The sequence below is a fragment of the Balaenoptera ricei genome, chromosome 6, assembly GCF_028023285.1.
Source record: "Balaenoptera ricei isolate mBalRic1 chromosome 6, mBalRic1.hap2, whole genome shotgun sequence".
In the NCBI taxonomy this organism is placed as follows: domain Eukaryota; kingdom Metazoa; phylum Chordata; class Mammalia; order Artiodactyla; family Balaenopteridae; genus Balaenoptera; species Balaenoptera ricei.
The window spans coordinates 719,339-742,329 of NC_082644.1; the positions used below are offsets into that span (position 1 = coordinate 719,339).

The 22,991-nt window shown below is 40.4% G+C and overlaps 1 protein-coding gene across 1 annotated transcript in view; it reads right to left on the reverse strand.

Annotated features, from left to right (window-relative positions):
* The window catches only part of SPOCK3 (SPARC (osteonectin), cwcv and kazal like domains proteoglycan 3), a 433,446-nt gene that overhangs the window by 37,742 nt on the left and 372,713 nt on the right, over window positions 1–22,991 (reverse strand). Inside the window, exon 7 of the mRNA XM_059926189.1 lies at window positions 7,162–7,281. Within this exon, the coding sequence (XP_059782172.1) occupies window positions 7,162–7,281 (120 nt within the window). The remainder of the gene's footprint in view (window positions 1–7,161; window positions 7,282–22,991) is intronic.

Consider the following 22,991-nt stretch of genomic DNA (forward strand, 5'->3'; position numbering starts at 1 on the left):
TTTTTAATATAAAGTAGACTTAAGTTGTTAAAAAATAATGGCAAACTTACCAGCTTGCTTAATTTCTTAAGAAGCTATAACATTATTGATCTTTTTTGTCAACTGAAACCACTTAACTATGTAATATTTACACTATCCAAGATTCAGATAAACAATCAATTCTTCTTGGGTAATGGTTATAAAATCCTTTATGGAATGGCTGTGATAAAATCTGGTCAATTAAAAACTCAGGTTAGTGTCCTATTGTGTTTGAGAGTTAAGAATAACTACTAAAATAACCAGTAGGAAAACAAACCCACTATTTTTCACCATACCTTAAATTATTTTGGGCAGTGTGACAAGACGTTTAACTAATGTCAAATGCATAGCAGCATTAATTTGGTAGCCAGTGTAAGAGGCTGGCAAGTTCCCCTTCCTTGTAAAGCACAGACCACATTCTGGGTTCACTGCCTTATAAAAAGAAGTAGTGTACCTTCCCGTTTAAGCTTCACCAAGTCTTGACCCGTTTATTTCAATCCTGCTACAGTCACAGATTTGCCCTCCTGGAACCTGCCTGTTCCAGCAAACATGGGAAAGCAGCTACAAGCCACTTTATCACTCTTCTGAAACTAGACCAATTTTTAGATGAAAACTTGTGATTAGATTTTAACTTATTCACTAAACAACTTGTTCCTGGGTCCCTACTGTGTGCCAGGGCTGTCCTTCTGGGAGCTGGGGATCCCACAGAAGAAAGTTCCTGGCCTCACAGAGCTTACGTTTTACTTGGAAATGACAGAAAACAAACTAGGAACCATCTGTATATCACGTAGTGACATACACTATAAAGGAAAGCAAGGTTGTGTTGCTGTTTTACATGTGATGGGAGCACAGGCCTCTGAGGCTGGATACTTGGGCAACAAGCTGATGGAGGTGAGTGAGGACAAACCCCCGAGGGGGGGGGGAAAGCATGTCCTAGGACCTCAAAACAGCAAATACACAGCAAGCGTTTCTGATACATTGATCAACAAATCCTGTGAGACCTCCCAGAACCCAGAGACATCAGGGCAATGGTGAGGGCACTAGAGTCCTTTGTACTAACAGTTCTTAGCAATCTGGCTTAAGGGTAAGAACGAGAGTGTATTACCCACTCTGCATTCAGCTAAGGACCAGGAGTGGCTCTGCAATTAATATACAGTGAGCTGGGCTATAAGACTCGGATAAAGGAGAACAAGGGGTTTCATGGCTTGATCTGTATTTCTCCTCATCATAACAGTGCAGAAAAATTAATAATTGAAATTATGTATATATAAAATAATAATAAAGAACTTAGACTATACGAATGTGCAGATTACTTTACATATGCAAAGTAAAGTAGTGAATTTCACATTGTTTAAGGACAGAAAGCATTGACAAAGCAGACCCGGGGGGACACCATTCTCCACTCTCCTGTGCCCACTTCAGTGGCTGCCAGCGCCATCCCTGAACTCATCCTCTGACTTTTACTGTCTATTAGTCTGTAAGGTTAGATCAAACAGATGTAAGTTTTCAGAGTTATTTTGTAAGAAAATAAATATTCTATTCACAAACAGTCTAACAACATAGAAAGTAAACTCTATATTTCCAGACAGTACACAGGGGCCATTTTTATGAAAATTACCATTGATTTAAACGAGAGATACAGATCCATGAAAAGACAAGTATCTATCTCAAGGGTAACACGGTACGTGTTAAACAACAGATACTGGCATTTAAGCATACTTACTCGCACAACCAGAAAAATATACACGTCTTGGCCCTCCCTTACATGTTCGCCCCTGGCAATAATATTTCGATGTTTGAATGCAAACAAGAATTTTTCTCTGAATTGTTTCCCAGATCTGTCACTCTTTCTAGGTTAAACTGGAAGTTGCCTGGTGAAGCATAAGGCAGGTACTCTGACCACTCAAAACGCTGTGACCCCCCCCAGGATGGACTTCATTCTACTGTCCCCGCATTGTCCAGTGAGTGTTGCAGTCTAAAGTTGCGGAGCAGGTCAGGATGGGGGCTTCCCGTCCCCACGGAGGGACAGACTAGGGGTCCGAGGATGGCCAGGAGGGGACGGGCTCTGAGAGCCTGACCACAGACAACCGTAGGCTCTGGGGAAGGTCAAGACCCACTCACTCTAGTCCTGGCACCGCGGGCTGGGCTCCATGATGGAGGCCAGCCCAGCTAAGGGACGCGCGGGGGAAGTGGCCTCTTTCAAGCCTCAGAGACCGGGGGCCTTCCCGATGCTTTGAGGCAAAGCCAAAGGGAAGCTCTTCCCACCCCGTGAGAGGAGGCTGCCAGCGAAGGGCCGGCCCCCAACAGACGGGCCCCAGTGAGCACACGAAGGAAGGTCAGCGCACGGAAAGGGCCCAACAGCCGGAGGGAAGGATCAGTGACACGCGGAGCTGAGTGAGTGAGGACACGGCCCACTTAACATTTAAACACACACACACGGATACTTCCGGGCGCACACATTGAAAAGTGCACAACTGCTCTGTAGACCGAAAACCGTAATTTCCCGGCTAAGCCATCCCGCACGTGCACTGTAGGCGGGCAGCAAACTAGCGGCCCAGACGACACATCAGAACACAGGCAGAGCCATGACAGGGCTGGCGTTCTGAGTAACACAGGAGGCGGCTGTCAGGGTCTCACATGCCTGCTTGCTAGGCACGTGGGTCAACCACGCAGAGGAACGTTTCCCAAGTCCTCAGGTTTGCTGCCTCAGAATCCCCACGGCCCTCCTCCCCGACAAAGGCACTTCTCGCCCTGCTCACTCCTTCCTGTAAAGGAAAAGCCTGCTTCTGTCTGATTTGAGACGCTTGCAAGTTTGAGGGTGAGGCATTCTCCCCATCGCAAGAGTCTTTAAATAAAGTCTCTCTTTACTTAGTCTGGGTTTCTTCCCTGTTTTTTTTTGTTTTCCCCCGAGACATGGATGGGTGATGGGATGGGGATCCCACACGTCTGAAGCAAGGTCCTGCAGTGACGCCACCTTGTGGTGGACGGTGGGCAGGACACGGCGGCAGGCCTCGCTCTGGGTTTGTTCTTATTTGACATTTTTATGGTGTCCTGAACACCCCTTGGGCCCCACTGTCTTCACCCAGGGCTTCTCTGCCCAGTCCCGACCCTCCGCCCCTGCGGTCACTCAAGCTCAGGGCTCCGCCCCAGCAGGGGCAGGTCTCGAGGGGTTCAGGGGCTCCAGGAGCAACCATCTCAGGCTCAAAAAGCTCATTTTGTTAAAAATATAGTTTTATCCTAAGATAAAATTTACCCTAAGATAAAATTTATCCTAAGACTAATTTTCAAAACCTGTATAAGATAAAATCTACACAGATACAAAAAATTATAAAATGTTCCCCCCAAATATTATTTGTCATGGTCATTACTGGCTAATATTTAAAGGGTGTATTTATTCACATAATATTTTTAAATTAGTATCAAATATTATACTGGTACAAAACTAAAATGTGATTTCTTCTCTAATGACAAAATTTTCTTGGATTATTGGCCTACTCTTAAAAAGAGATTGTAAAATAAGTTTTTCTTTGTCTTCTAGGCAATCTGCCTAAATGGTAAACATTCTGTGTCTGATCAGAATATTTTCCTGTGCCTTATGTTTATCTTAATTATTAAAAAAACCCACAAAATACAAGTCTGCTGTCATACTGAAGACTCAGAACCCAACTATGTATGTTTACAAGAAAGACACTTAAGTCTAAGTAATAAAGACTGACAATAAAATGTTAGCAAGTATATCAGGCAAATGTAATAAATTTGAAAGTAGGAGTGGTAATATTACTATCCAATAACATGAAATCTATGCTAAAAAGTGGTAAGTAGGGTAGAGTGTAATAAAATAAAGGGATAAGAAGCATAATGAATGGATAAAACAGAAATAAATCTATATATCTAAAAAACAGAGCAGCAAACACATAGAGCAAAAAGCACAAAAAGTACTAGAAGGAACTATTTAAATAAAATTATAATGTAAGACATCAATATGGATTTCTCAGAATTAAACATATAAGCTGACATAACTTAGGATTTATTTTGTTGTTTGGTTTTGTGCTATGGACTGAATTGTGTCCCCCCCCCCCCAAATTCATGAATATGAAGCTCTACCCCCCAAAGTGATGGCATTTGGAGGTGTGGGCTTTGGGAGGTGATTAGGTCATGAAGGTAGAACCTCATGACGGGATCAGTGGCCTAAAAGACAGACTCCAGATCTCTCTCGCGCTCTCTCTCTCTCTCTCTCTCTCTCTCTCTGTGCCTTGTGAGAAGACAGCTGTCTCCAAGCCTGGAAGTGAGCCTTCACCCAGACCCCAATCTGCCAGCACCTGATCTAGGACTTCCCAGTCTCCAGAATTTGAGAAACAAATGTCTAGTGTTCAATCCACCTGGTCTAGGGTATTTAATTATAGTAGCCTGAGCTGACTAAGACGTTTTACTTTGTTTTGCTGTGCAAAAGCCCCGCCAACCTTCGCCAATATTTTACGATCAATTCACTACTAAAAAAGGAAATAAAAATTAGATTAACAATGAAATGTAACAGCATGCTCACCAGAATGAACAGTTAAAAAGAATGGTAGTAATTTTTTTACTGCCAGGGATGAAGGCAAAAGTTAACTCTCGTGTTTTGCTGTTAGAAATTAGAAATGCCCTAAGCTTTCTGCAAAGCAGTCTGGTAACATCTATTATTGTTTATAATTTGAAATGCGTGCACGTCTTGACCTATTACTTCGACTACCTGGAATCTTCCTTATAGAAATAAAAGCCTATCAATTAACCGCAGAATTGATTGAGAAGGAGAAAATAATGGAAACAGTAAATAATCATTGCTAGGGGAACAAGTGGTTGATTGAATTACGGTATATCCACACAATGTGGTATTTTTGATGGCTTCTTTGCTTCATCCATCCATTAATTCTAACTTTAGTGAATGCTACGTGTCAAATTATTCTATGTTCTGATGATACAATGGTGATCTCTCATTTATGGTTGTCTAGTGTGGAGAGAGAGAGAAAATAAACAAAAAATGTGTAGATGAATATTACAGTAGATGGTGAGAGATGCCATGGAGGGAAAACAGAACTAGAAAAGAGATGGGGGCCCAGTACTGGGGGGCCGGTGTCAGGAGAGGCTTCACCCAGGGGCAGGCGGGCCTGAGGAGCTGAGGGACTCGGCCACTCCCCATCTCGGGACTTGTCTTATCTTTTAACAACTTCCTTTTGGAGATTTCCTCCCTTTGGCCTCTGACCCCTTCAGGCTCTATAAATAATCCTCTACCTACTGTTTCACTGACTCTGCAAAGACATTCAACTCCCAAAGAGCTTCCTGTTAATTTGCCCACAATATTAAGACTGTCTCATTTTTTGTAAGAAAAAGCCAGAAAGGGAAATAATATTTAGGAATGTGTACAATTAACCAGGCATTGTACTGCGTGTCCTACAAGATCTCCTTTTATCCATTTCCAAATACAGGAGGGATTATTAGTCTTAACTAAGCTCAACAGAGAAAGGTGAGAGTGAGCAATAAAAATATTCAAGTGTGAGTATTGGGAGAACAGGTATGGACGTGAATCAGAAAAGTCAATACGGAAGGATCTGGAACAAAACTTTACGTTACGCCAGACATGAATACAGGGGCAAACATACTTTATTACTTCTATTAAGTAAGATCAGGCATCTTACTTACTCTCAAGGCATCAAAAAATTAGCTTCTGCCAAAAATTTAAATGATAATTCTGGAGACAAGCCTGGAAGTGCTCCTACGAGGTAGGGAAATACTGTGGTTTCATTGAGGACTTCCTAAGAAGAGGCATATAGATGTGGCCACCACACATTCACACACAATTATTATGTCTTTCTGTGAAAGCTGAATGAAAAATAATTATTACATTCTTTTGAACATAAATACGATCCATAAACACCGAACGTTGGGATTATAGAAAATTCCTTGGTGACAAGAAAACAAATGGGGCATTTTAGGAAACACAGATTAGGGATGGCCGTGCGCTCTTATCAAGTGATTCTGTTAGAAACGGGTAGCTGAGGGTTTGCGAGTGGAAGTTCATGGTCTCATGGCGATAAGCAGCGGGCACTGGGCCCTTCTCTGTCAGCCGGACGCTGCCCCTGGTCACTGTTCCACCTTCGCCCCTTGCATCTTAGAGCAAATGAGGCGGTCTTGGAAAGCTCCCCCAAACTAAGCTCAGGTTTCAATATCTTTCTTTTACATGCATGAAAAATGTTGTAGATATTTTTTATAAATGAAAAAACATAAAATGAAGAGTTCATAAAATTATTCATAGCAAGTGCACTATTTCAGGTTGCAGTTCCTATTTCTAAGAAATTAAAAACCACTTTTATATAGATTATATAGATGAAAGAATCATGTAAGATTCACTTGGCTCTTATTTCCTTCTTTCTTTGATGAATTTGATTTGCAGCATGGCAAACATCCTGTTTCTACTGACATACTTGGGTCAAATCAGAAATGACTAAGGTGGAGGAGGGCTAATCGTGTTGTTTAAAAATCTAAGCACTTCAAAATTACTACCTTTACTCCCCGCGTTGTTCTACTCTTTAGCACTTCAGCCAAAATACTGGAAAATATTCCTACACTTTCAATTCAACAGGAAGCTCAACGCTGTCTCTAATTCCTTTTCTAATCGGAGTTGCCACAAATGCTTTATTTCCTTGCTAAATACATGTTATGGCTGAGCTTGGAAGTAAAAACGATGTTCAGACCTCCGTTCAGCATCTAAGTAAAGAGTAAACTTTGACCTAAGTAATTCACTGGACATAAAATCCCATATCAAAGACAACGACACAGGGGCTTCCCTGGTGGCGCAGTGGTTGAGAGTCTGCCTGCCAATGCAGGGGACACGGGTTCGAGCCCTGGTCTGGGAAGATCCCACACGCCGCAGAGCAACTAGGCCCGTGAGTCACAACTACTGAGCCTGCGCGTCTGGAGCCTGTGCTCCGTAACAAGAGAGGCCGCAACAGTGAAAAGCCCGCGCACTGCGATGAAGAGTGGCCCCCGCGTGCCACAACTAGTGAAAGCCCTCGCATAGAAACGAAGACCCAACACAGCCAAAAAAATAAAAAATAAAAATTAAAAAAAAAAAAAGACAATGACACACATCAAATTTAGAAGCCTTACTGCTTCTCTCCGGCCGCAGCGATGCTTTCGTCTTCTTGTTCTGGCTCCCACTCTCATGCAGGGCCTTGAACCAGTCCCGCAGTCTGTTGGCCATCTCCCTGAGCTCCAGGTCACTGCAGGCTGAAAGCAAAGAGGAAGAACACAAAGCCTGAAGAGTCACTGAGCGTCATGTCAGCGCTAGTTCTCAAATTATTCCAATACCTAAAAGGTAACAACAACTAAAAGAGGAAAACTAATACAGTTGCTAATTGTGCTTTAGCCTTGAAGAACGAAATACGTGTTTGCAACATAACAAGATGTAATATAACAGTAACACTTCTTTAAAAAAGAAATATGAATAGTGGAATTCTGCTTGCACTCTTCAGAGGGTCTCCTTGTGAACATCACATGGATCTAGTCATAATATTCATGTACTGAACACATCATGGGAAGATGCTGGTGGGTCGTCTGGGGAAATAAGGGGCTGAAAAACCAAAATGAATACTTACACATTTATTACTGGCTCTACCTATTATAATAGCTTATGATTTATAAACCTGCATTAGTATGCAATATATGTAGGAATTATCAAATATAAATATGTGCTGTTTTTATTTGGTTTAATCTTAATCCTACATATTTTTTGACCACAGAAAAGGAACAGCTCTTATTTGACATTAGGAAAGATTGGAAAATATTTCAGAAAATGATATCATATTTCTGTCATAAAAGAAAGGTGTTAGCAAACTTTGACATTTGTACTTAAATTAATTCCTCTTTTCAAAATATTGTTATTTACCAATAATTATGTTCTTAAAATTAGTCTATACAATAAGAGTAGCAGAATATATTTTATAAATATGTATGTGTGTGTGAGACTAGTGCTAAAATATGGTAGGTCAAATTCAGTAATTTGTTGCCAAAATATTTTGAAAATATAAGAAATACTAATTTATATTGTTACTGGAGACCTCATTCCTCTTCAAGTAACTAATGTGCAATTTCCTGAACCAAGTGTCCTTTAACACACTCTTCCTGCTCAGTTTGTTAAAAACAATAATTTACACAATGATATTAAAGTGTTACATTCCACTTAATATATGCTGTACACATTATATTACAATATGTATTATATATAATGTAACATGTACAACATAAAAAATATAGTATAGTGTAATGCAATATAATTTAAGAATCTAAGCCCACTTCCTGGTATTAAATAAAACTGCAGATGAATAGGCCCTCCCGGTACCCAGTGAGGCGGATGACCCGTATCAGCAAATCACTGTGACATTTCAGGACCCTGGAGGCACAAAACAAGACCCTAAAACAGCCGTGGAGGGAAAGCAACACAAAGTGCCGTGTGCAAAGAATAAAGACTTGGAATGTCTTCAGACTTTCCAGGAGTAACATTGACAGGCAGAAAGACAACTGGAAAATTACTTCGTAGTTTATACCGGGAATCCTACATCCAGAAAAATCAGGTGGGAGAGTAAGCTAAAGATATTTGAAATATACAAGATCCCAAGATTAACCACCCACATCACCTTTCCCCACGAGCCGCTGGAAGATATGATCCATCAGAGAGAGAACGGACGAGTGGATGTGAGACACAGGAAATATAAGTCTTAGAAGTGAGGCGGTTTCTGGGACGATGGGAAAGAGGGTCCCAGGACACGTGCTGTGGGTTTGAGCATCGCTGGTCAAGGGTTAGGGCTGCAGGACTTACAGCTATCATTTCATCCAGGGAAACAATGAGCTACGTGAAGGTGGAAGAAAACGTCACCTTTACAGGTCATGTCCAGGCTGGCTGAGGCTGAGGGACGGAGACAAAGAGTCCCTCTAATGTGACTGTAGACACTCCAGCCCGCAGCTCTGTGCCCACAGACATCCAGGCGAGAGTCTGCTGACCCACAAACTGCTATGCAGAAGAAGACGAAAGCCCACCTGAAGAAAGGCATTCTTCTACATAAGCACATATGCTCATTTACCTGACACGCATCTCTGGAGGGAAAAGACAAGGCTGATGAGGCTAGTTCTCTCCAGCGGGGGGAACCAGATGAAGGAAGGAGAGTGCTGTGAGGGAGTCTTATGTTTACCGTTCATCTCTTTTTTCCTATTCAATTGTGTGCTTAAACCCCTATTCACATTCAAACATAAATAGAAAGTTTTAAATTTCTTTAACCCTTCACCCAGCATTTCTCTTTCTTAAAAATTGTCTTGCAGGTGTACCACACATACACAAGCTTATTTAAATTGCACAACATCATTTATTCAGCACGTCTCTAACAGCAGGGCGGTTAACAACACTGCTTCTCAGCAGTGGCCTGGTGATAAGCCAGGGACATCCACCCCTAGTGAAGCTCTGAGTCATTAATACGTTAAGAAGGTCATTATGTACAGACTTGGAACAATACCTACACTACAGCTTCTGGTGAAAAAAGATGAACACAAAAGATGTTTGGTACACTTCCGTTTGTATAAAAAGGGAGGAAAATGTGTTTGTTCATGTATGCCTAAAATATCTCCGGAAATACACAGAAGAGATTGAGAGACTTTCACCTCTGCAAGGGGGATGGGGGAGAGGAGATCCAGGTTGGTGGAGACGTCTGTGTATGTACAGTTATACTTTTATTTTATTTTTTATTTTTTCCCACCCGTATGATAGTCCTTTATTTATATATTTACTTATTTAACTTTCATTTATAATTTTAAACATTACAGCATGTTAATGCATTACCTACTTTAAACAAATAAACATTCAAAAATGAATTTTAGTTCTCTCTTTCCTTTATCCACCTTATATTTTTCCCAAACCACACCTAGCAAAGAGCAAAGTTTCATCCAATAAAATACCTGCTGAAGAATGATAAAAAGTCTGTTGAAAAGACAGTATAAATTTTCTTTTATTCTATTAATTTTAGTGATATAGTGCTTACCATGTATATCTAATGAAATGTTTGTAAACTTGTATGATTTTTATGAGGTTAAGTAATTTACATTTAAAAATAATACCATTAAAAAATTTTCCTCAAATATGAGACATTACACAGCTTTACTGTGTGTCACACACACCTAAGCTTAAGTTTCAACAGAAGGTTATGTATGTCTTGTAATAGAACATTCTAGGAATTAAGAATCCTGTGGTAATAATAATAATGATATGATAATAGCAGCTAACACTACACACTTACTGCTAGTTCTTTACAGATATGAGCACGTTTAATCCTTATAAAAACTCTATGAAGATTATACTACTGGGAGGACCTTCAAGATGGCAGAGGAGTGAGACGTGGAGATCACCTTCCTCCCCACAAATACATCAGAAATACATCTACATGAGGAACAACTCCTACAGAACACCTACTGAACGCTGGCAGAAGACCTCAGACCTCCCAAAAGGCAAGCAACTCCCCACGTACTTGGGTAGGGCAAAAGAAAAAAGAAAACACAGAGACAAAAGAATAGGGATGGGACCTGCACCAGTGGGAGGGAGCGGTGAAGGAGGAAAGGTGTCCACACACTAGGAGCTCCTTCGTGGGCGGAGACTGCGGGTGGCGGAGGGGGGAAGCTTCAGAGCCACGGAGGAGAGCACAGCCACAGGGGTGCGGAGGGCAAAGCGGAGAGACTCCCGCACAGAGGATCGGTGCTGACCAGCACTCACCAGCCCGAGAGGCTTGTCTGCTCACCCGCCGGGGCAGGCGGGGCTGGGAGCTGAGGCTTGGGCTTCGGTTGGATCACAGGGAGAGGACTGGGGCTGGCGGTGTGAACACAGCCTGAAGGGGGCTGATGTGGCACAGCTAGCCGGGAGGGAGTCAGGGAAAGGCTGGAGCTGCCGAGGAGGCAAGAGACCATTGTTTCAGGGTGCGCGAGGAGAGGGGATTCAGAGCGTCGCCTAAACGAGCTCCAGAGACGGGCGCGAGCCGCGGCCATCAGCGCGGACCCCAGAGACGGGCAGGAGACGCTAAGGCTGCTGCTGCCGCCACCAAGAAGCCTGTGTGCGAGCACAGGTCACTCTCCACACCTCCCCTCCCGGGAGCCCGTGCAGCCTGCCACGGCCAGTGTCCCGTGATCAGGGACAACTTCCCCGGGAGAACGCACAGCGCGCCTCCGGCTGCTGCAACATCACGCAGGCCTCTGACACCGCAGGCTCGCCCCGCATCCGTACCCCTCCCTCCCCCCGGCCTGAGTGAGCCAGAGCCCCCGAAGCAGCTGCTCCTTTAACCCCATCCTGTGTGAGCGAAGAACAGACGCCCTCAGGCGACCTACACGCAGAGGCGGGTAGAAATCCAAAGCCGAACCCCAGGAGCTGTGCAAACAAAGAAGAGAAAGGGAAATCTCTCCCAGCAGACTCAGGAGCAGTGGATTAAATCTCCACAATCAACTTGATGTACCTGCATCTCTGGAATACCTGAATAGACAATGAATCATCCCAAAATTGAGGCAGTGGACTTTGTGAGCAACTGTAGACTTGGGGTGTGCTGTATGTAACTGACCAGTTTCTGATTTTTATGTTTATCGTAGTTTACTTTTTAGCGCTTGTTATCATTGGTGGATTTCTTTATTAGTTTGGTTGCTCTCTTCTTTTTTTTTAAATTACTTTAAAAATATTTTTTCATAATATTTAAAAAATGTTTTATTTTAATAACTTTATTTCTTTTCTTTTCTTTCTTTTTTTTTTTTCTCCCTTTTCTTCTCAGCCTCGTGGCTGACAGGGTCTTGGTGCTCCAGCCTGGTGTCAGACCTGAGCCTCTGAGGTGGGAGAGCCAAGTTCAGGACACTGGACCACCAGAGACCTCCCAACCCTACATAATATCAATTGGCTAGAGCTCTCCCAGAGATCTCAGTCTCAGTGCTAAGACGCAGATCCACTCAATGACCAGCAAGCTCCAGTGCTGGACACCCCATGCCAAACAACTAGCAAGACAGGAACACAACCCCACCCATTAGCAGAGATGCTGCCTAAAATCTTAATAAGTTCACAGACACCCCAAAACACACCACTGGACACGGTCCTGCCCACCGGAAAGACAAGATCCAGCCTCATCCACTAGAACAAAGGCACAAGGCCTTTCCACCAGGAAGCCTACACAACCCACTGAACCAACCTTACAGACTGGGGGCAGACACCAAAAACAACGGGAACTATGAACCTGGAGCCTGCGAAAAGGAGAACCCCAAACACAGTAGGTTAAGCAAAATAAGAAGACAGATAAATACACAGCAGATGAAGGAGCAAGGTAAAAACCCACCAGACCAAACAAATGAAGAGGAAATAGGCAGTCTACCTGAAAAAGAATTCAGAGTAATGATAGTAAAGATGATCCAAAATCTTGGAAATAGAATGGAGAAAACATAAGAAACATTTAACAAGGACCTAGAAGAACTAAAGAGCAAACCAACAAAATAAATGAAATTAAAAATTCTCTAGAAGGAATCAATAGCAGAATAACAGAGGCAGAAGAATGGATAAGTGACTTGGAAGATAAGATAGTGGAAATAACTACCACAGAGCAGAATAAAGAAAAAAGAATGAAAAGAATTGAGGACAATCTGAGACACCTCTGGGACAACATTAAATGCACCAACATTCTAATTATAGAGGTCCCAGAAGAAGAAGAGAAAAAGAAAGGGACTGAGAAAATATTTGAAGAGATTATAGTTGAAAACTTCCCTAATATGGGAAAGGAAATAGTCAGTCAAGTCCAGGAAGCGCAGAGAGACCCATACAGGATAAATCCAAGGAGAAACATGCCAAGACACATATTAATCAAACTATCAAAAAGTAAATACAAAGAAAAATACTAAAAGCAGCATGGGAAAAGCAACAAATAACATACCAGGGAATCCCCATAAGGTTAACAGCTGATCTTTCAGCAAAGACTCTGCAAGCCAGAAGGGAGTGGCAGGACATATTTAAAGTGATGAAAGGGAAAAATCTACAACCAAGATTACTCTACCTTGCAAGGATCTCATTCATATTCAACCGACAAATTAAAACCTTTACAGACAAGCAAAAGCTAAGAGAATTGAGCACCACCAAACCAGCTTTACAACAAATGCTAAAGGAACTTCTCTTGGCAGGAAATACAAGAGAAGGAGAACACCTACAATAAGAAACCCAAAACAGTTAAGAAAATGGTAATATGAACATACATATCAGTAACTACCGTAAATGTAAATGGCTTAAATGCTCCAACCAAAAGACATCGACTGGCTAAATGGATACAAAAACAAGACCCACATATATGCTGTCTACAAGAGACACACTTCAGACCTAGGGACAAATACAGACTGAAATAGAGGGGATGGAAAAAGATATTCCATGCAAATGGAAATCAAAAGAAAGCTGGAGTAGCAATTCTCATATCAGACAAAATATACTTTAACATGAAGACTATTACAAGAGATAAAGAAGGAGACTACATAATGATCAAGGGATCAATCCAAGAAGAAGATATAACAATTGTAAATATTTATGCACCCAACATAGGAGCACCTCAATACATAAGGCAAATGCTAACAACCATAAAAGGGGAATCTGACAGTAACACAATCATAGTAGGGGACTTTAACACCCCACTTTCACCAATGGACAGATCATCCAAAATGAAAACAAATAAGGAAACATAGGTTTTAAATGACACATTAAACAAGATGGACTCAACTGATATTTATAGGACCTTCCATTCAAAAATAACAGAATACACTTTCTTCTCAAGTGCTCATGGAACATTCTCCAGGATAGATCATATCTTGGTATCTTGGGTCACAAATGAAGCCTTGGTAAATTTAAGAAAATTGAAATCGTATCAAGTATCTTTTCCAACCACAATGCAATGAGACTAGATATCAATTACAGGAAAAAAAACTGTAAAAAATACAAGCACATGGAGGCTAAACAATACAATACTAAATAACAAAGCGATCACTGAAGAAATCAAAGAGGAAATCAAAAAATACCTAGAAACAAATGACAATGAAAACACAACGGCTCACAACCTATGGGATGCAGCAAAAGCAGTTCTAAGAGGGAAATTTATAGCAATACAGTCCTACCTCAAGAAACAAGAAACATCTCAAATTAACAACCTAATCTTACACCTAAAGCAATTAGAGAAAGAAGAACAAAAACCCCCCAAAGTTAGCAGAAGGAAAGAAATCATAAAGATTGGATCAGAAATAAATGGAAAAGAAATGAAAGAAACAATAGCAAAGATCAATAAAACTAAAAGCTGGTTCTTTGAGAAGATAAACAAAGTTGATAAACCTTTAGCCAGACTCATCGAGAAAAAAAGGGAGAAGACTCAAATCAATAGAATTATAAATGAAAAAGGAGAAGTAACAATTGACACTGCAGAAATACAAAGGATCACGAGAGGTCACTACAAGCAACTATGCCAATAAAATGGACAATCTGGAAGAAATGGACAAAATCTTAAAAAAGCACAATGTCCTGAGACTGAACAAGAAACAGAAAATATAAACAGACCAATCACAAGCACTGAAATTGAGACTGTGATTAAAAATCTTCCAACACAAGCCCAGGACCAGATGGCTTCACAGGCGAATTCTATCAAACATTAAGAGAAGAGCTAACACCTATCCTTCTCAAACTCTTCCAAAATATAGCAGAGGACACTACCAAACCCATTCTATGAGGACACAATCACCCTGATACCAAAACCAGACAAAGATGTCACAAAAAAAAGACACCACAGGCCAATATCACTGATGAACATAGACGCAAAAATCCTCAACAAAATACTAGCAAACAGAATCCAGCAGCATATTCAAAGGATAATATACTACGATAAAGTGGGGTTTATCCCAGGAATGCAAGGATTCTTCAATATACGCAAATCAATCAATGTGATACAACATATTAACAAATTGAAGGATAAAAACCATATGATAACCTCAACAGATGCAGAAAAATATTTCGACAAAATTCAACACCCATTTATGATAAAAACTCTCCAGAAAGTAGGCACAGAGGGAACTTACCTCAACATAATAAAGACCATATATGACAAACCCACAACCAACATCATTCTCAATGGTGAAAAACTGAAACCATTTCCACTAAGATCCAGAACAAGACAAGGTTGCCCATTCTCATCACTATTATTCAACATAGTTTTGGAAGTTTTAGCCACAGCAATCAGAGAAGAAAAAGAAATAAAAGGAATCCAAATCGGAAAAATAGAAGTAAAGCTGTCACTGTTTGCAGATGACATGATACTATACATAGAGAATTCTAAAGATCCTACCAGAAAACTACTAGAGCTAATAAATGTATATGGTAAAGTAGCAGGATACAAAATTAATGCACAGAATTCTCCTGCATTTCTATACACTAATGATGAAAAATCTGAAAGGGAAATTAAGGAAACACTCCCATTTACCACTGCAACAAAAAGAATAAGATACCGAGGAATAAACCTACCTAAGGAGACAAAAGACCTGTGTGCAGAAAACTATAAGACACTGATGAAAGAAATTAAAGAGGATACCAACAGATGGAGAGATATACCATGTTCTTGGATTGGAAGAATCAACACTGTGAAAATGACTCTACTACCCAAAGCAATCTACAGATTCAATGCAATCCCTATCAAACTACCAATGGCATTTTTCACAGAACTAGAACAAAAAATTTCACAATTTGTATGGAAACATAAAAGACCCCGAACAGCAAAAGCAATCTTGAGAAAGAAAAACGGAGCTGGAGGAATCAGGCTCCCAGACTTCAGACTCTACTACAAAGCTACAGTAATCAAGACAGTATGGTACTGGCGCAAAAGCAGAAATACAGATCAATGGAACAGGATAGAAAACCCAGAGATAAACCCACACACATATGGTCACCTTATCTTTGATAAAGGAGGCAAGAATACACAATGGAGAAAAGACAGTCCCTTCAATAAGTGGTGAGGGGAAAACTGGACAGCCACATGTAAAAGAATGAAATTAGAACACTACCTAACACCATATACAAAAATAAACTCAAAATGGTTTAAACACCTAAATGTAAGGCCAGACACTATAAAACTCTTAGAGGAAAACACAGGCAGAACACTCTATGACGTCAATCACAGCAAGATCCTTTTTGACCCGCCTCCTGGAGAAATGGAAATAAAAACAGAAATAAACAAATGGGACCTAACTAAACTTAAAAGCTTTTGCACAGCAAAGGAAACCATAAACAAGACGAAAAGACAACCCTCAGAATGGGAGAAAATATTTGCAAACGAAGCAACTGACAAAGGATTAATCTCCAAAATATACAAGCAGCTCATGCAGCTTAATATCAAAAAAACAAACAACCCAATCCAAAACTGGGCAGAAGACCTAAATAGACATTTCTCCAAAGAAGATATACAGATTGCCAACAAACACATGAAAGAATGCTCAACATCACTAATCATTAGAGAAATGCAAATCAAAACTATAGCGAGGTATCATCTCACAGTGTTCAGAATGGCCATCATCAAAAAATCTACAAACTATAAATGCTGGGGAGGGTGTGGAGAAAAGGGAACCCTCTTGCACTGTTGGTGGGAATGTAAATTGATACAGTCACTATGGAGAACAGTATGGAGGTTCCTTAAAAAACTAAAAATAGAACTACCATACGACCCAGCAATCCCACTACTGGGCATATACCCTAAGAAAACCATAATTCAAAGAGTCACGTTCCACCATGTTCACTGCAGCTCTATTTACAATAGCTAGGACATGGAAGCAACCTAAGTGTCCATCGGCAGATGAATGGATAAAGAAGATGTGGCACATATATACAATGGAATATTTCTCAGCCATAAAAGGAAACGAAATTGAGTTATTTGTAGTGAGGTGGATGGACCTAGAGTCTGTCAAATGGAGTGAAGTAAGTCAGAAAGAGAAAAACAAATACCGTATGCTAACACATATATGTGGAATCTAAAAAAAAAAAAGGTTCTTTAGAACCTAGGGGCAGGACAGGAATAAAGACGCAGATGTAGAGAATGGATTTAAGGACACAGGGAGGGGGAAGTGTAAGCTGGGACGAAGTGAGAGAGTGGCATGGACATATACACACTACCAAATGTAAAATAGATAGCTAGTGGCAAGCAGTAGCATAGCACAGGGAGATCAGCTCGGTGCTTTGTGACCACCTAGAGGTGTGGGATACGGAGGGTGGGAGGGAGATGCAAGAGGGAGGGGATATAGGGATATATGTATATGTATAGCTAATTCACTTTGTTATACAGCAGAAACTAACACACCATTGTAAAGCAATTATACTCCAGTAAAGATGTTAAAAAAAAACCCAACATTTGCTATGAAGCACCAATTGGAAAATTTTGGCAATTATTAATATTTTATGTAGGTTTTTGCGTGCATATGTTTTTATTTCTCCTAGTGAAGTAATTAGAATTGGAATTACAGGATCTTGGGGTATGTTAGTTTCATAATAAAACTTTTTTTTCAAAGTTAAAAAAAACAAGATTATAGTACTACTGCTTCCATATAAGTGTCCGGAAATTGAGGCATTGAGAGCTTTAAAACCGTCTGAGCTCAGCGAAGTGGGAGAACCAAGTTCTGAACCCAAAAGGATAGACGTCAGAGCCCAGGTTCTTAATCCTGACGGGAAACCCCCCTCAGTAGTCCCAGTAATAATAATCACCACCACTGCCGCAGTCGCGGCAGCAAAGCCGTACTTAGAACAGCCAAGTCAAAGCTTCACTCCAAGCCCAGGAATTTCCGCTCTGGGAAGTGAGGACTGGAGTCCTCACTACTGATGCGTGGTGATCACCATGCAGAGCTGGGTGATGTTAGCAAAACACACTTTTAGAAGAAAATAACACGAAACCTATGTAAATACATCTTCTTGACTAGGAAGGAATCATTTGTCTTCAAGTCCAATTTTCGTGCCAGTTAAGAACAGATCCCAGAGATGTGTTGAACACCAAATGCAGGAGGGTTTATGCTGCTACAGACCTCACAGCAGTTCACAAAGGCCACGATGGAGGTCACAGAAGACGTGCCTTCCCCTAATCGTTTAAGAGAAGCCACAGTATTGCCCTCACTTTTTATGAGTCCAGCTGCCCTTGCCATACACAAAAAAGGACATGCCTAGCTCACGCAAGCCTGAAATATATTACTTACAGGACGACAGTCACAATTCCCTGGCTACCAAATCCTTTGCTACAGACACGCTCTGATAGGAACAGGAGCAGTCAGACCTCACCCACGCGAGGATCTGATGGCCACCAGCACTTCAGTAGTGTTCTTTTCCAGAAAAAGTCAATGAATGTCTTTTCCTGATGTTTTCCACAAGTTCTACTATATTGATTTTTTTCTACATATAGACTCTTACATTTATATAGCATGAAATGGTTTGAATGAGGTTTCACATTTGATTTTAATGTCAAGCCTGGAAGATTAGGTAAAGGATATTATCATTTTTTCTTTTTATAGCTATGGAAACTGGGACACAGAAGTTAAATGCTGCCCTAAATTTTATAGCCAGTAGTGACTAGAGCACGCTTGGTGCTCACTGATTTAATTGTATTTGTAGTCAGGAGTGAATAACAGAACAATAAATCATAATCAATGTGAATAAAAGAAAAGCTGGGTTTCAATGCAAGGTTCTTCAATTGTGTCCAGTTATAAACTAGGGCCTGATGTTACACAAAGCAAAGCAGTGAAAAGGGAAGAGGTCTTAGAGGTTTAAAAAGTTACATATTGTATTTATAGCTGTGTACACACACACAGGTCTTTGACAAGAGAAAAAAACATGTAGAAGAAAGGATGGGATTATTGTAGAAGGTAAAATAAAAGCAAGAGAGAGAAATTACAGAGGAAGAACATAAAAGAGATGCTAGGAGACAGGGGGGGATCTGTCTAGAAGTCCAGTATCTGACTTACACAGTTATTGAGAAAGAATTTGAAGTGGATAAACTACTTTAAAAATACAGAAAATAATTCCTATAACTGCAGAAGGAGAGAAGTTTTCAGAGAGAGGGACCCCCTGAGTTCTTAGCTGAATGAATTAAACATACACATATACACACTCATACAAAGACATCTTTGAAAATAGAATATGAAATATAAAACGATTATAAGAGCTTTCAGGAAGCAAACAAAACTGAACAAATAAACAATCAAACAAAAACAAACAAATGGTTACTACCAAAGGCAAAGAATCAGCTTGGTATCTCAATAATCATTAGCAATAATGGATTACAGACAATTATGAAGCAAGCCTTCAACATTCTAAAGAAAACTGATTTGAATCTCGTATCCCACATCCATTCAATTATCAATCAATAGGGCAGAATAAAGGCAGTTGAGCTGAGCAAGGACTCAGAGATTTTTGCATTCCACACCACCAGAAGAATGGGCTGAAGCAAAATGAGAGAGGAAATTAAGAAAAACAAAGGCAAGAAATTCACAAAAGAAACACGGAGAACGACGTACTCAAACGAGTTGTGCAGCAGATCTGGGGGACGGCTCAGGGGGGAACAGACCCAGGTGGTGAGGAGAGGGGTGTGACGGAGCTTGTGAAAACTCACCACAGTCGTGATAAAGGCAGCTGAGGCGGAAATGGTAGAGTGCACTTCAAATTTATGCTGGGGATACTCTCCACTGAGACTGAAGAAAATGCGCTTGTACTGACGAAATTCTACCATAAATTCTCACTCTGCAGTGAACAATATTTACATTATCATTGTAAGGTAAAAGTTCTTGATAGCAAAGTGACTCATCTTAAAGAATTCACAGAAGACCTAATGGTGGTTACAGTATAGTATAATCTAAGTGTCGTCACTCTTGGGAAGGAGTGGTCCCACTATGGCCACTGGACGTGGGGAGACAGAGGTGAAGACATGTAGAGTGAACAGCCAATGTTCCCATTTTACAAAATGAGCAGGCAAGAGCCATCTGCGGACCTGGAAGCAGATGGTTACGTGTTCTGGGTTTTGTTTTTTTTTGCTACTGTTATTGCTTTTTGAAATTGAAACAACTGGAAAACTAAGAATAGCCATATCTTTATACTGGACAGTGGGAGGGAAGTGAAATTTATTCTCATTTATCAAAGCAGAACATCTAAAGGTAATGTTTGAAGTTGATACATAGCCATTTCACCAATAGCTAATCACCAGATGGGGAAAACCATCAGGGCTCAAAAATGACGAGCTCTGTGACCAGGGCTGGGATGAGGAGTGCAGCCGGGGGCCACTGGGGGTTTTATTATAATCCCTTCCAAGCCTTTCACTTCTCAGCTACACTTGAAAATCAGCAGCAGAGGGTCACTCCCCTCTCAGCACCACATCTCCCCTTTATGCAAACCCTGGGGGGCTACTGTGTGCACAACGAGGGGCGGGAGCTGAGGGGGGCAGTTTGCATTACAACACGGAGGGACCAGCTTCCTCTACACACCTATGAGCTCAGAGCATTTGTCACCTCACTTCAAATCATAGTTGTTCGGTGGCAAATCTGGTACTGCTAATTCAGAACAATGTCTATTCTGCTAAACCAGCCTCTTTTCCCCACCATTAAACAAAATAATATTATTAAGATGTCACTGGCAGGGCAGACACAAAGACCTGTGAACCCACATCTGTATGGGTCCACATGCAGAGGATCACCCAGAGTGAGGACGGATGGAGAGATCTGGGGACATTCAGTGCCTTCAGATGCGCAAGGCATTTTCTTTTGGAGGCCCCTACTTGTAGCATACATTAAAAACAATATATTAGGTATAAAATCTTTGAAAATATTTTTAAAAATTTTGTAATTTAATTTAATTAACTCATTCATTTTAAAATTGGCAATGATTTATCTGCAAGTCTTGAGCAAATCAGGAATTCTTCCCAAATCAGAAACTTTAAACATTCCTGAAGTTTAATTAAATTTTATAAACACAAAATTTAAAAATTAGAGAAATGCAAATCAAAATTAAAACGAGGTACCATCTGATACTGGTCAGAATGGCCATCATTAAAAAGTCTACAAACAATAAATGCTGGAGAGGGTGTGGAGAAAAGGGAACCCTCCTGCACTGTTGGTGGGAATGTAAATTGGTGCAGCCACTATGGAGAACACTTTGCAGAGTCCTCAGAAAGGTAAAAATAGTACTACCATGTGATCCAGCAATCCCACTCCTGGGCATATATTCAGAGAAAACTATAATTCGAAAAGATACATGCACCCCTATGTTCACAGCAGCACTATTTACATAGAAGCAACCTAAATGTCCATCAACAGATGAATGGATAAAGAAGATGTGGTCCATATATACAATGGAATATTACTCAGCCATAAAAAAGAATGAAATAATGCCATTTGCAGCAACATGGATGGACCTAGAGACTGTCATACAGAGTGAAGTAAGTCAGACAGAGAAGGACAAATATTGTATGATATCACTTATATACGGAATCTAAAAAAATGATAAAAATGAACTTACTTACAAAACAGAAATAGGGTCACAGACTTAGAAAACAAACTTATGGTTACCAAATGGGAAAGGGGGGGGATAAATTAGGAGTTTGGGATTAACATATACACACTACTATGTGTAAAATAGATAACCAACAAAGACCTACTGTATAGCATAGAGGACTATACTCAATATTCCATAATAATCTAAATGGGAAAAGAATTTGAAAAAGAATAGATATATGTATACATATAACTGAATCACTTTACTGTACACCCAAAACTAACACAACATTGCAAATCAACTATAATTCAATATAAAATAAAAAGTTAAAAAAAGAGAAAAAAAAAACTACATTGAGGTATCAATTCACACCAGTCAGAATGGCCATCATCAAAAGGTATACAAACAAAAAATGCTGGAGAGGGTGTGGAGAAAAGGGAACCCTCCTACACTGTTGGTGGGAATATAAATTGGTGCAGCCACTATGGAGAACAGTATGGAGGTTCCTTAAAAAACTAAAAATAGAAATACTATAGGATCCAGTAATGTCACTCCTGGGCATATACCTGGACGAAAATATAATTCAAAAAGACACATGCACCCCAATCTTCATACCAGCACTATTTACAATAGCCAAGACATGGAAGCAACCTAAATATCCATCAACAGATGAATGGATAAAGAAGATGTAGTACATATATACAATGGAATATTACTCAGCCATAAAAAAAGAATGAAATAATGCCATTTGCAGCAACATGGATGGACCTAGAGATCATCATACTAGGTGAAGTAAGTCAGAAAGAGAAGGACAAATATTGTGTGATATCACTTATGTGTGGAATCTTAAAAAATGGTACAAATGAACTTATTTACAAAACAAAAATAGACTCACAGACATTGAAAACAAACTTAGGGTTACCAAAGGGGAAAGGGGGGGAGGGATAAATTGGGAATTTGCGTTTAACACTACTGTACATAAAATAAACAACAAGGACATACTGTATAGCACAGGGAACTATATTCATTATCTTATAATAACCTGTAATGGAAAAGAACCTGAAAAAGTATATATATATATAGCTGACTCACTTTTATGTACACCTGAAACAGTGTAAGTTAACTATACTTAAATTAAAAAAAAAAAAAAAAAGCTCAGTTAACAATTCCTGCAGGCTTTGTGGTGGACAGACGGAAGTGTCTGGGGTCGATCCCATTACACGTGTTACAGGAGCCATGTTTCTGCAGCTCAAAGTACAAAATCAGACAAGTTGCCCTCCAGACGCTCTTGACCCTCACCCCACCCCAGACAGACACACAGACACACACACACACACGCGCATCTTAGAGAAGACTTCTCACCAAGATTACATCAGTCTCAGCGCGCTGTGCCTTAAAGTCATACTAAAAATTTTAC